This window comes from Calonectris borealis, chromosome 8 (genome assembly GCF_964195595.1).
Source record: "Calonectris borealis chromosome 8, bCalBor7.hap1.2, whole genome shotgun sequence".
Taxonomy (NCBI): domain Eukaryota; kingdom Metazoa; phylum Chordata; class Aves; order Procellariiformes; family Procellariidae; genus Calonectris; species Calonectris borealis.
In genome coordinates this window covers 19,485,406-19,500,043 of record NC_134319.1, presented here as the reverse complement: position 1 = coordinate 19,500,043, position 14,638 = coordinate 19,485,406, and the positions used below count along the sequence as shown (strand labels likewise).

Sequence of the window (14,638 nt, the reverse complement as noted above, 5' to 3'; positions counted from 1 at the left end):
CTGCTGCAGCTGCATGAAGGGGGTTATATAATAGGGGTACAGAGTCGATGTTAACGTTCTGGCTACTTGCTATGTATTCCAGCTTTAATTCCTACTGTCGTTTTTCTGTAGTTCCATATAATTCGTACTCATTTTCAGCATTGCTAATCAGAGGAATTTTATAGCAAACGTGAAGTTGGCGTACCATTTTGAATTTCCAGCATGAGCTAGCATTAACACTGGCTGTACCAAAACACAGTTTTTCACCTCAGCCTGGGACAATTTTTTTTTTCCCCCCCCCAAAGATCAGATACAAAAGATGTAGAAAGGAGGCAGATTCATACAGAGAAGAACTGACAATATTCAATATGTTTTACTTCAAAAGTATTTGTCAAAAAATTCAAAACTTTTTTCCTGTTTTTTTTAATTCACTTTATTTCACGTGCCTAAAGGAGCAGGTAGCTAAATCTTTTTTCTTCTCCTGGTGGTAGATAGTATTAAAAAGTGTTTTGCATAAATGTGCCTGTTTATTTCTTTTCCCTTCTTTCAGTGTACGTTTCTGCTTTGATCACGATTGTGCAGCTCTATATTTACACTTGTAAAGATTTAAGGCTTATTTTACAATATATAGATACAAATTCTTTTTCAAGTGAGGATTAGGAGAGGAAATAGAGATGGCCAGTGAAAAAGAAGGACATGATCAGGAGGAAGGCACTCAGTATTATGAATCAGCATTGCCTGAATTTGATAAACTGGGATGAGAGCATCTGAGAGTGATTGTCACTGAATGTCTGCGCAGCCCGACAGTACCTCTGAGAGGAGCAGATGTTTGGAGAAGAAAGCTTCAACAGAACAGCCCTACTTCCTCCCCATATCTCCTCCTAGTCTCCCGCAGGCTGAGGCTTAGGGACTTCCTGAGCTACAGCTTGGTGGCTTGGATTTTTTTGGTTTGGGCTGGTTTGTTTGTTTTGTTTTGTTTTGTTTTTTTCATTGCTCTCCATATGTTTGTCCTCTGTGGACTTGTTTGATTGCTTTTGAACAAGCAAGCAGGAGATGGTTGGAGAGTGGAACGATTGAAATGGGGTTCATGGAAAGGAAGAGATGGGAGAAAAGCCTTTCGAAGCTTACAAGAAGAGAAGGGATAGGGGAAGTGACATGCCTAAACAGTTACTGTCAGTTTTTCTCTGGGTAGGATTGATAATAAATGGAGAGGTAATAAAAATCAGACGAAAAGTCTTTTCAGTGAATTTTGGAAAACAGAATTGTTTACCTTGCTAATTCAAGGTTCTAATATTATGATTTAGAAGGGGGAAAACAGCTAAGTTGGGGTACGCATACTTTATATTATATTTACATTTTCTTACTGTTCCTGGTTTGTTTTCTTAACTTCTAGAAAAAATAAATAAATTTCTAATGCTTAAGGAAGAGACATAGTAGAATTTAATATTTTAGGTATCATTTTAAGTGTCAAATGCATAGTTTAAAACAAAAATCTTTTCTAGTAATCTGAAAAGAGGAACAATAAACAAATCCTGAGTTTATGGATGTTATTTTCTCAACCTATGCTTGCCTTGATTACGTACTCTTAATTCACTTTTTTCTAAGACCCAATTAAAATAGTTATCGTTTTCAAAAAAAAAAAAGGCAAATAGTAAATATTACAGGAGTATGTAATTTTGAGTTGTTAGATATATTCTCTGAAGCTCTTGAATATATGTCACTTAAGTTTCTGGATAGCATGCTGAATTAAAGCCTTGTGTCTTCCATATTTGTAGCAACCAACATCATCTGTGGGTAATTTTTTGATTCCGTTAAATTGGGCATACTGTCTTGCTTTCGTTGTAGTCTTGTCTGCTTAAGCATCTGTAGTTGAGGTGCGTCCTTTCCTTCTCCAGCAAGTGGTGATTGGAATAAATGGGTAGTGGGTTAGTAATAGTGCAGGGGCTCTTGTCTTGCTTTGCTTATTTTATATGCAGTTGTGATGTGTTTTTGATGTATGCGTGTACACAGAAACTATATTCTCACAAGGTAGCAGCAGAAGTGATTTAGTGAATCGTAGCTTTTCCTTAATTACTCTTAAAGTTGTTTAACTTCCTGTGAACTCTGGAAACTACTCAGTTAGCTGTGAAGTGGTGTTTCAGGGAGGGCCTAGGAAGCATCGAGCCTGCTATAGGATTCAGGCAGTGAAGAAAGGGATCCCCTTTTGGTCATGCGGATGGGGATCATGTTGTGGTCTTCGTGTTGTTTCAGGCTGTGTAACTGTCAACTTTGTTTGCTAATTGTCTGTACAAGTAGTCCTTCTGAGTCCCAGTGAGGCAGTTATTGTATATTTGGGGTTGAAGTACAGTACTAGGGTTGGGCTTTGTTCTGGACAAAAAGTAAGGTGGTGTTATAGAATGATTGGACGCTTAACCTTCCTGTATTAGTTTCCATCTTGGGAAGCAGCCAAAAGTCACCATCAAATATCCTTATTTTCTTTTGTCTGAACAAATTTTACCAGTCTCTGATGGGTTTTGTTACCAAAACCTGTCATCTTGTCTCATCTGTATTGTTTTGCAAGTAAATTCTGATTTATTTTTACTTCTACAGTTTAATCCTTTAAAAAAAAAAAACAAAACCCAAACAATGTTTTGGTGATAGGTTGTTATAATGTGTTCTGCTGCATGATAAGCTATTGAACTTCTCAAACTCCTGAGTTTTCTTATGCCCTATTGTCATGACTAACTCTTAGTGATTCTTAGCATAGCATTAAATACCTGTTTGATGACATCATAACATGTCCTTGATCCTTTTTTTTTTAATTAAAAAAGTATAGTTATATTGTGATGATACAGAATTCTGACTCACCAGTATCTTATACTCTATTAACTATGTATTTTTTTCCTTTGGTTTCATCAGACTGGTAGAGGGGCCAGTCTTTTAGTAGTGGATTGTTGTTGCCACAAGTTGACTGTGCACTTGTAACTAAAAGGATGTTAGAAGAGCTTACTGTTACTTTTGTTATAGAAGGGTAAAACTATTGAATGTCGTTTAAAATGGATGTCAAAAACTAGTAGCTAGCCAAAACCCAACATTTTGGACATGTACCGTCCACGTTACTATATAGAGTGACATTGTATAGAAGAAGTTAGTTTTGCATATCTCGTTTTTCAGGTATTCTTCTTGACTATATTTAGTTCAAACAGTGAACAGCTTTCAGGCATAGTAAAAAAGAAATTCCAACTTCTATGCTCGCTGAAACAACAGCGTGAAAAACCAATGTTCATTAAGCAAAGTAAATTTTTTTTTTTCCCCTTGGAATGCATTAGTGGTGGAACTTTATGGGTTTTGCTGAAGCTTTAGTAAGTATTTCTCAGCCCTTTGGAAAACAGTTGTGACCATTTAGAAATACTTTCTAAAGACAAAATGACAAAGACAAGTTAAAATTCCATAATAAGACACTTGCAGACCATGATAGAATGGGCTTGGGATTTTTACATAATCTTTCTGGTGTCAGACTGGCACTAAAAATCATCTGTGTTTCATTGATCTTCCTTGCATTTTTCCACTATCAGGCCTTTTTGAAAGAAGTAAATAGGCCCTTATTTCCAAATGAAAGTGTAAAAGTTAGTGGTCAACTAATCAGAAAATAACTGATTTTATTTGATGATGAGTAGGTACGTCATTTCTCTGAAGAGCAATCTCCCTTTTCTTTAGTCGATAACTGAGGAAAATTAGTTTTCTCTAAGCACTGTGCTCAGAAAAGGCTGCAGGACAAAAATAGGCTTGCTTCAAGTTACACTGTAAGTGCTTGTGAAGACAAGTCATGGATATACCAAGTAAAATTGGTGGGCAAAATTAAGTATTACTGCAAGACCACAGATGTTGGCATGGATTGTGTTAAAAGAATTGACTGTTGATGTATGCACGTGTGTTTAAATCTGCTATGTTTACTGAATAGCTTAGACAACTTTCCTATGTGGAAATTACTAAATTGGTTACACTTCTCACTTCTAAAACTCTTATTTCTTGTTCTCTGTCAGCAGCTGCAGGTTGTGATGAATTTGTAGCTCACAAGTAAAGCTGATTACCAGTCAGTAATTTAGAAACTTGTTTACTCTTTTTGGATTTGAGTGTAATTGATAGAAAATTGACCTTTCAGCTGATCATTTAGAGGAGAGTAATGTCCTGAAGGTAGGGTCTCACCAACCTCTGTCACCTGTTTAAAATTCTAGTAAGTAATTAATAAAGTTTAAAGTGTTACCATATTCCATAAGGCTATGCTTATGTTCTTTGGTTTCTCCATCAAGTCTCGTTTCATACATCCCTTTGGAAAGGGAACCATGCACAACTTGAGAGAAGGGAGATGAGCATTTTGGTTCTAGCCTGTAGATTATGGCATAAATTTATCTAATCTCTATAAACAAGGAGAATTACACCTAGAAAACACTTGGGCTGGCAGTACATAAAAACACATGTTGCATGGAATGGTATGTTTTCATGTCAGATGTTGGATGTATCAATGTCAGATACTGGATCCTTTTAAACTTACCAATTTAACTCCTTAGAAATTGTGTGTACTTTTTTAGTGAAGAGTTGTCTTAAAAACACTGATTTTTAATTAAGGCTTAGTGAACATTTAAAAATATGACTTAGGTCCATATTTTGGAAGTGAGAAACAATTAAGGCTTTCAGTAAATTTAACTACGTTTATATACTTTTGTTTGCTTATTTTTGCTCTGATGTAGTTAGATGCTAGTCCTGGCTCCTTTCCAGAAGGAAGTTGGCTAAAAGCAACATTAAGGAAGCTGGGCTTTGGGCAATGACTAGGAAAGTAAAACTTGTAGAAAGGAGCTTTAATGATAAACATGTGTGTCCTTCAGTGTGTGTTACTTTTTGGTAAATGTCTGATGATACTTACTTGAACTCCAGTGAAATGATTGAGTTGCATTTTATTGAAAAGAAAAAAAAAAAAGAAACCTTCAATCTAGTGCATGAACAAACTGACTTTGCAGGAGTTCTTTATTTTAGCTGATTAATCTGATTCTTCCCTCTGTTTTGTTAGCCAAGGGGGATGGTCCTTCAAGGACCATGCGTGTAACTTGGCATGCTGAACCTCAACTACAAAGATGTTTTCCAAACCGAGGTCTAAGAGAACAAAGAAACAAAGGAAGTTCCCTGTTAAAGGTTTTTACTGTAGTCCTTCAGTATTTTCTCTTGCAGCTCTGAGGAGCTCTCAGCCATCTTCTGTACAAAAGCACTGTATCTAATTCTTTTCCCCTTGAAAGAAGGTGTTTCCTGAATGTTGTTACATTCCTAGGTCAGATTTGAAACTTGTTTGATAAAGGACCATCTTCAGATGGACAGGAGATAGTGTCTGCAAAAGCACCATGGTTTGTCTTCTCAGCTAGCATACTGGGACAATGCTTGACAGATTGTAAACCACACTGGACTTCAGAGGTAACTAAAAACCTGGAATTGTTCTTGGAAATAAATAGAATTCAGTGCAATTTGGTCAGGGACTGAAATGTTATTCATATGACTTTGAGCAATGGTTTCAACCTTTAGTGGATCACTACATAACATTTCTAATGAAGTACCTCCTTAAAACACCTTATGTATTAGATTGTTATGTTGTATATGTGAACTCGCAGCTTCAAGTTTCTTCTTTCAGATGTTTTGGGACCATCAAAACCCCAACATGTTAGAGTCTGAAGACGACTTTTAAAGAATGTGTGTTTACTAAATGATACTACAGAAAGCTTTCTGATAGCTTAAGATTTACACAACATAAAATGTTACACTGCTTTATTCTTTATATCAGAAAGACTTCGAGAGCTAGGGAGTATTGAGTGAAATGGAAGCTGGTGAATTCTAGCCATGATATTCCTGACTATTGTTAGGTGATATTACAAGAAAAATCAGGAATATGAGAGTAAATTGGGACTTGTTCCTCAGGCTTCAGCAGAAATCAGTTATATGAATTTATAATGTAAAAGATACAGATGAAGATTATAGTGAAACCATGTTTGAGCCCTAAATTAGGATTGTAGCTTGTCAGGAAGCATGATAACAGGCTGATTCACCAGCTACCTCTCCTGTATATGTCATTGACGAGCCAGTTTAATTTATTCTTCAGATATTAGAATGCCATTAACTTTTTTGAAGCAAGCAGGAGACTGGGTCCATGGAATGCTATATAACTGGCTTGAAAACCACACATAGAATATCAGCCCCAATTATGCAAGACTTCTTTTTATATGTAGAATAGTATGAGAATTACTTCTTGTATTCTGGAAGTTCCCATCTCTTTCTCTTTTCAGGAGGAGAAGAAAGAGGAGAGAGCGTATAATATACACAGCAGTGTCTGTGTAAGGCTTGCAGTTACTTTTACTTAGACATATGATAAGAATAGTTGAGACAGTATTTTGGATAATCAAGATACCTGTAACTTTAATACAGATTTTCCTCAGGGAAATGCAGAATACAGGTATTAAGTTAATTCAATGTGTACAGTGCAATACCTTTTTAAAAAGAAATCTAAATAGACTTTTTTAGAAAAACAAATATTGTCTGTCTGGCAAATGCAAAAATACATAGTGGTAACATTTTGGGGCTTACTGTAGGGTACTGCACAATACCTTGGGATTCTCGGGGAAAAGGATTTACATAATTGTATGTGATGTGGGATGCTGTGATCTACCTTCAGCTGGCCTTACTTAAAACTCCACTGCAGCATTCCTTTTAGTAACTCAAAAATCTAAACAGAGCATTGTACTTCCTCTTAGTAATAAAGCGCTGTAATCAGCAGCTAATTAAAGATACTAAACATAAAGTTGAGATATTGAATTTTATGTATTTTAATTGGCATATATAAACTGCTCATCATATATATCTGTGTATAGTATCAATATAAATATTTATTATCTTTGCAGTAGCTGACAGTACATAGCAGACAGGTCTGTGCCTTGCCTGGTGACTGACCAGGTGGGTGAGAATTGCTGGTAGTTCTGTTTTGCTCACTGGAAACTGCAGCAGAGTAGAAAGTCTTTAGTACTTAAGTCTTGTCCCCCTCATCTTTTTAAAGATCAATATTTTCAAACTCAAAATTCACACATTTATTTAGGAGGTATCTACACGGTCTTAGGCAGGCAGAAGCAAACGAACTCTTCCTGTGCTCTTGGTCTGTTGGCAAACCGGGAGCAGTGTAGCTGTTAATATAGCTTGGAGCCTGAATGAATGTACCTGGTTTGGAGCTGGATGATGCCTCCTTGCTTCCCTGTGTCCTCCTGCAAAAGGTAAAGAAGGCATACTCTTGCCTGCTTGTCTCCAGACCTGGCCATCTTCAGTGGAAAGTGTTGGTGACTCCGGGAGTGGGCCCGGAGCAGCATTTGTGTGCAAAGTCTGATTAATTGGCAGGTTTTTGAGTGAGACCCTCTGGGGAAAAAGCACATTTGACTCTGGTTTTGATTACACATTAATAATAATTAATAATGGCTTGATCATCCTGATGGTGCTCTTTATGATTTGGCATGCTTCCTAGGCAATGTAGGTTACCTTTTATACTCTTCAAATGTAACTTGAATCTCAGCATCTGAAAAATGCTGGGAATAAAAAGGAAAGCAATTCTCTTTGCATAGTTGAAAAACTGGCTGAGGTGAGCTGAGCAAAGAGCTGTGAGCTGAGCTGTTAATTGGGGGCTTCCAGCCTGAGCTGGTTAGCTGAGGGGACGGAGGGCTTGTGTAGATCTGGTAAGTACTGGGACTTACAGAGCAGAGTCTGGGCTGGAGCTGCCTGTGATACACGGTGTAGTGCAGGAGGGCGCCAGGTGGAGCGGCTTTACAAGTGTGAGTGCTTCAGCGGTAGGGTAGGGCAGAGCAGAGTGGAAGTAGCACAGATGTATACGCTTAGTGAGAGGATGATGGCAAAGGCAAAAGTCCTATCTCATGTGTAGTTAGATTTATCGCTGTGACCTAGCTAAGATTTTGGGACGGGCACTGTGGTGTATCTGGCTGTCCTTGTTACTGCTGCAAACAGCTGAGCACATGACGATGATCTCTTTTCCACAATAATGAAGAGTAGCAAAGGGAAGGACACTTCATAACTGCAGAGCATAATTGTTGTAGCCAAAAGGGAGACATGCTGCAGGCCTGCAGAAATATCACTGGTTAAATAATAACCATTTTTTAAAAGAAACATTTGTTTAGGAAAGCCTTGAGGAGACTCTGTCCAAAAATACGAAGAAAAGATTAAAGGTTTAACGATACTGGCTTTCCTGAGTCTTTCCAGAATGCTGTGTTAAGCAAAATCGCATCTCTAAAGCAGGGACATGTAAAACCACATGCTCATCCAGGTTTTCCTGTGTTTCCTGTAGTTGGTGATACCCAGTGAAAGTATCTGCCATCGTTCATACTGAATTTATTCTCACTGGTATAATTAAAGGCAGAAGGACTAATTTCAACAACTTGATATCTCTGTGATTTTTAATTGGGGAGCCCCAGTTTCTCTGAAGGGGCTAGAGTGAAACCTTCAGCTCTTTGCTTTGTGCTGTCAGAGGAAGGAGATACATATCTCTTGGGAGTCAGTAGAATTCATTTCTGTACTATGTGTATGTATTATCTTAGTAGTGGGACAGGGATTTCTTGTTGCAGGGATTGTTGGCAGAAAGGTGGGAAGTGGCGGTGGTCTGTGGTTTAGTGACGGCTAAGTACCACTACCCTGTTAGATGGAATGGTGTACACAGAGTTGAAAAGCTTATGACACATAGGGATTTTCATTCTTTATTAAGAGAAGGATAAAGGGTTGGAAGGGCAAGTGCAGGAGCACTGTGTGCGTATTGATAGGAATAATGGTGTGTTGCTCCTAAAAGGTTTTCTCATTTTCAAATTCCAGTGACCTGTTTTCTGGAAGGCCTTAAGTAACTTGTCAAAGAATAACTCTATGAAATCTTCTGTCACCGAATACAAATTTTGAAATTAACATAGGTGAAATGATGAAATATGAAAATCCTGTTACTCTATCCTATTTAGGAAAAGGGATAACGAACTGATAATAAATGCCTTCATGTCTAGGTCCAAGAGTCTACACCGATGCTGACCATTTGAGAGCTGGCTTTAGATTTTTAGGAAACCCTGGAAAAGCCTGGCAAAAGGGATGTAGCCTTGACTAGTTAGCTATTATATTGGAATTTTTTTTTTCTTAATTTAGTTTGGCCCTCGGTGACTGCCGTAGCTGTTTTCCCCAAACTAATTCCTCGTGTGTTTTTGTTACAAACTTCACTTCTGAGCCTTTTGATCTTCAAACATTCGCTTTTTGCAACTGTGCGTTTTGCTTGCTATATATGTTAATGCTTTCAGACTAGGATTTTTTTTTTGGTACTAATTCTCTGAATACATTCTAGTGAAACTCTGAACTGCTTTTAGAAACAGGAATATTGTTAGGCCCATTGTTCTGATTTAACTGCTGTCTTGCATGGTTTTCTTGACCATACTTTTTCTTAATATTCTTCACATAATTGGTTTCTACAAACCTTTGCATTAATTTTTTTAATGCCTAGTGATGTGTTGGTGAATGAATGTTAGTAAGATTCTTGATTCCTATACCCCACCCCACCCCCTGCTTCAGCTATCTTAACGTGGAGTATGGGCCTCATCATGTATAAGCCAGACTCAGCTTGGATCTACTTTTTAACCTTATGTCTTCCTAGTTACTTTACTCGGTAAAGAGATAAAAATTGATTGTGTACTTTCTCCTCCTGTTTCTGTCACATAGGGTATTACTCAAAATCACTGCTTTTCTAATATTTATATGTAAGATTCTTAGAATAGGTGACTCTCAAAACCTGCTGCGTACGAGAGTCATGTTTGCTGTGTTCTTAAGATTGGCCCTGTTTCTGCCAACATTTATTTTTGGAATAGTTGCATTACTTGTCATTTTAAGCAGTTTAAAGCCTTTGAGAAAATAATGAGATGCATGAGTGACCTTTATCATAATGCTATTTTAGTCAAAGTGAGACAGCAATAACTTATTCTTTCATAGCAATAGAGAATAAAGGATATTGACTGAGTGAAATATTAATGCATGTATTAAACTTAAGATTTTGAAATCTCTAGCAATTTTTATTCCTTTCTTGTATAAAAGATGGTGTCAAATGCTAGTATTGGAAGTGACTTTTTTCAAAGATTATTTCTAAAAGATCATGTGGGTTTTTTTTAAACATATTAATATACCTGAGCTTTCCTGTCCAACAGTGACACAAGAGCCAACTGGAGCCTTTCTGATGCTTACGCTGGGACCTTACTATTGCCACCTGTGGTTTGTATCCCTGCATCTGAGGATTTCTAGCAAAATCTGTTACTGTTTCCAGAATGAATATTAAGCATATGGAAATTGGAAACCTCTTTGCAATCCTCTAGGAAAGCTCTTAAGTGTCATGTTGTTGGTGAAGAGGAAGTGGGGAGATTGAATACCACTGTTTTGTGTTTGGCCTGTAGTGTTCCTCTTGTTTTCTGAAGGCATTCAATGCGTCTTCCTTTTGATATGACATGCAAATAAAATACTGCTGGATTTGATTCACAAAAAAGTTCATTGTAGCACTGTATCTAAATAAAAGCTTCTGCTTTAGCAACCAGTCACTCAGTCTATATACTGTGCTTCAGATAAATGCACGGTGTGCTGAGATGGAGTTACTTTTTCCAGTTGAAGTTCTGCTTTAATTAGATTCTGTTAGAGGATCTTAGGGAGGGATTTTTTTTCCTGTAGCTCAGTGTCTTTAGTATCTTAGTAATTATTGTATAGGCTGTACTGCAGAATTGTTTGTGACAACCATTGAGCAATTCAGTGTTTTGAGGAAGTCAGCAAAGGTCAAAATAAACATTTGCCAGAAGCACCATTTCAAAGGAAGTTCCTCTTCAACCTTGGTTTTGAAAAGTTTTAACCTTTTGTTAGGCTCTTCCTTTAAGGTGCATCTAGATTTTCTCTGAGTTGGGCCAGGGGAGGAATTGAACCCTGTTGTGAATCACTGTAGGTCAAAGCCTCTTACGTTCTCGGTTGCTGAAGGAAGCTCTAGTGATGGGTTACATAGAAAGTAACTCCAGGGGCTGCTGTTCTTTCTTCTCTAGCGATCGGTGAATCTGTTAGGCTGCATTACCCTATAACACTGGTCAAGAAGTAGCAGCAGATTACGATCAGTCCCAGTTAACCTTCTCGTTCCTGGACCTGCATTCCCTGACTGTCCGCTCTTCTAGTTGCGCCTCTCACTTTTTCTCCAGGATCCCTCTCAAACCCCAGGATTGCCCTGGCACTGGCATCAGGGGTCAAGGACACTTGGTGTAGGGGTGACCTGAAGAGGAAGTGAGGAAGGAGAAGAGCAGTATGAGGCCTTTAATGTAAGACATTCAGGAGCTGTTGAAGATTCATGGACGTAAATTCTTTGTGACTGTTTTCTGCATGCGGGCAGATGCTAGAGGATCTTTTGCTTTGGTGTAGATTAGAAATGTGGTGCCCCTGCTCCTCTGTCCTGCCACTGTAGGGATTAATAAAGGTGAGCAGTGGGTGTCCTGGAGTATTTACATTGATATACTTGTAGTGCTCCAGTGTGCATCAGTAAAGTAGTTGACTGTTTCTGTATCTATTTTTCTACAGTTTCTGTGCCATTATTAGTTTATCAAGATGTTTTAAAATAAGCTTTTATTTCTATTTATTTTTGTAATGGAAAGTCTGAGCTGATCCTGGATCCTGTGGTATTTCTGTAGTAATTTCTGTAATGCAGAAATGAGCTCTGTGAGTATACATCAGGAATTCCTCTGAGTCTTTCTTTGTGGATTAGCAGCATACTTGCATGTTACTTCTTCTATAGTATTGTATTGCTGTTGATGCTTGTGTTGCTTCTGAGAGCCTTGGGAGTTCTGGAGAAATAAATAATCTCAATGTCACTTCATGCATATTGTATTTTTTTTTCCTCTCTCTTCAGTGACAGCAGGTTTACTGAAAAAAGTATTAAAAGAAGACAACTATTGCATCCTCTTCTTTTTGTCATCACAGGTGGCGACAGGCAAGGCTGCAGGAAAGCTGAGCTCTACTCTCTCATGGGTGAAGAACACTGTATCGCACACCGTCAGTCAAATGGCCAGTCAGGTGGCAAGTCCATCTGCCTCATTACACACTACATCCTCCTCTACCACTCTGTCCACACCCGCATTATCACCATCCTCGCCAACACAGCTGAGTCCAGACGACTTAGAATTACTCGCTAAACTTGAGGAACAGAACAGGTGAATGGAAAACTTTTTGGTCTTCAAAGTATAGTGATGAGACTAAAATTGGTTTATTGTCATTTCAGCATAGAGGCTGTTAAAGGTGGGTTAGGTAAAACTTCATGGCACAACATCTCAATTTCAAGGCCTCAAGGTTTAAGAACTTGTGTTCTTGTGCTATGTTTTTAAAAGTTCTTTTTTTGTGAAACTCTAAAAGATATTTTTCTCTCCTGGTTTTACACGAGTGTTTATAGCTGCCTGTAAGCCTAAGAATTTTACACTGGAGCCATGTGATTTTCAGTATCCAATTTCATAGAATCATAGAATCGTTTAGGTTGGAAAAGACCTTTAAGATCATCAAGTCCAACCGTACTTAAAATAGAGTATCTTGGGGATGAAACTTTCATATAACCTTCTCGCCTTCTTAGATCAAAACTGTGATTTCTGTTAGCTTTTTGAAATGTTAAAGATTTCTGAATTCCATTTTCTCTATTTTTTCCACTTTTACCCAGTTCTTGCTTTCCATTATATAACCTGCTCTGTTTAGAGATGGAACAGTGTTCATCCATCTTTATTTGCAAGAAATAGTAGATGCATCCTGCCGTTATGATAATTGTGGCAGATGCATAATATCTTAATTTAATGAAAAGTAAATTCCTAATCAGTCTTTTCTGTTCATCCTGGCTTTTTTTTTTATATAGTAAGCAACCATTTTCTTGGCAGCCTTTTCACGAGTGTATATTTATCTGCACCATCTACAGTTCAAGATCTGATCAACTTTCAGTTGGATCAGTTGCTCTTGACGTGCACAGTGATTGCAAATTGGCAATCTCACTAAGAAATAAAATTGGACTGTATGATTTATTAATGCTGAATTTCCAGAACCCATACTTATTTGCATTCTTGAGGCAGGACTTAAGTCATCTGGCCTCTTGCAAAATTTGGTTATATTTGACAAGTATGTTTCAGTAGTTCATCAGAGGTTGACTGTAAAGGAGAACTTGAGCTCCAAATTGGTTTTAGACTTAGCAGATAGCTGCAGGGCTTTGACACCTACTGGAGATTGCTATCCCCTGTGCTGTAGTGAAGTGGAGTTTGATATTTAGCTCAAACTAGCTTCTGTTCCAGCTTCTGCTAGCATGCTGGACTTTGCACTGAGGCAGTTGAGGTACTCGGGTTTTTTATTCTGCTGATTCAGTTACGACGGTAGTAATTTTCAGTAGAGGGAAAGAGTAACTGGGAGGAGGAGGGGCTAATGCCATTGTGTCATCTGGCATGTCTTCTCTCATATTCGTATTCTGCAGCCTAATAGCAATACAACTTACAGGGAATTTGTTATATCTGTCTAGTTCTTGACCAAGAATGGAAGGCACCTTCTAGAACCACCTTGTCCTCTTTTCCTTGTGGTTTGTGGGATTGTCTGTCCTTCGAAGATGAACTATATGTAATTTTTGCTGTGCTAGTAGCAAATGAAAATTTATCAAAAGAAGAAAAAAAAGAGTTAGAGTGCTTTTAAGAAAGCTAATTTGCATTTAATCTGAGGCATTCAGCTCTGTTCACGACTAAGTGACTAACTTTTGTTGAAAAGCAGTAATATCTGTTCTTTGGACTGCTTATCTGTGTTAGAGCGTAATGTCTTTACATCTAGAGTCATCTCATTAAGCCCTGTAGTTAGACTAGCTGGCTTGTTGAAAGAAGAATGTGAGCTTGGGCTTGCTAGCTGTCGTGGGCCATCAACGCTCCTCTCATACCATCCCCAAAACACAGCACCCCCCCCCGCCAGCTACTGGGAAGAAAGTTAACTCTGTCCCAGCTGGAACCAGGACACTAGCCTTTCTTTTTCAAGTCAGCTTTCTTCATTTAGTAAATAAGCTAGCAAATCTTGCCTGGTTTTATTTAATTTTAGCCAGACCTGTTGCTCAATCCCACAGTAGTCTTCTGTGTGAATTCTAATTAGAGGCTGTCCTATCAAGTGTACTTTTTCTCCGGAGATACCACACTTTAATATAGAAAATTTGATGCTTTTATTATGCTGGGTGCACCGTAGTTTCAGAACAGTTTGAATCTGCATTTTAGCACAGTGGCACTTTGTTGCAAGGAATTGTACTCTGAACACAGCGAACTATTCTTGTTTCAGCTTGCTGGAAGAATTGCTGGTGATGGATATTTTTAAAGGTTTCCTTTTCATTTTTGCCTTTTATGTCAATAAGGAGAATATGAATTAGTTAAACAGCTAGAAATGGAAAGAACTCAAATTGTATCAAGCTATGTCTTGTAGCGTTCTGTAATCCAATTATACTGAAAGTCCCTTCAGAATAATGAGGTATCTCGGTCCAGAGTCCCGGTGGAGCTGTTTGGCATTAGTAAATCATTTATAAAGTTTTAGGTGAAAGAAAACAGTGACTAAATGCCACAGAACTCGCTAC

At 38.0% G+C, this 14,638-nt stretch overlaps 1 protein-coding gene across 24 annotated transcripts in view; it reads left to right on the top strand.

The window, feature by feature from the left end:
* The window catches only part of EVI5 (ecotropic viral integration site 5), an 85,646-nt gene that overhangs the window by 722 nt on the left and 70,286 nt on the right, over positions 1-14,638 (top strand). For 20 of the 24 annotated variants that reach the window (XR_012674507.1, XR_012674504.1, XR_012674503.1 and 17 more), the window contains exon 2: positions 12,001-12,230. Coding sequence is in view for 18 of the 24 variants with exons in the window: in XM_075156288.1 (XP_075012389.1) it covers positions 12,082-12,230 (149 nt within the window). In the remaining 6 variants the exon portion in view is untranslated. Of the gene's footprint in view, positions 1-5,289; positions 5,419-10,120; positions 10,273-10,334; positions 11,501-12,000; positions 12,231-14,638 lie in introns of those variants that run through there. The other 4 variants (XM_075156297.1, XM_075156296.1, XM_075156280.1 and 1 more) reach the window with 3 other exon arrangements.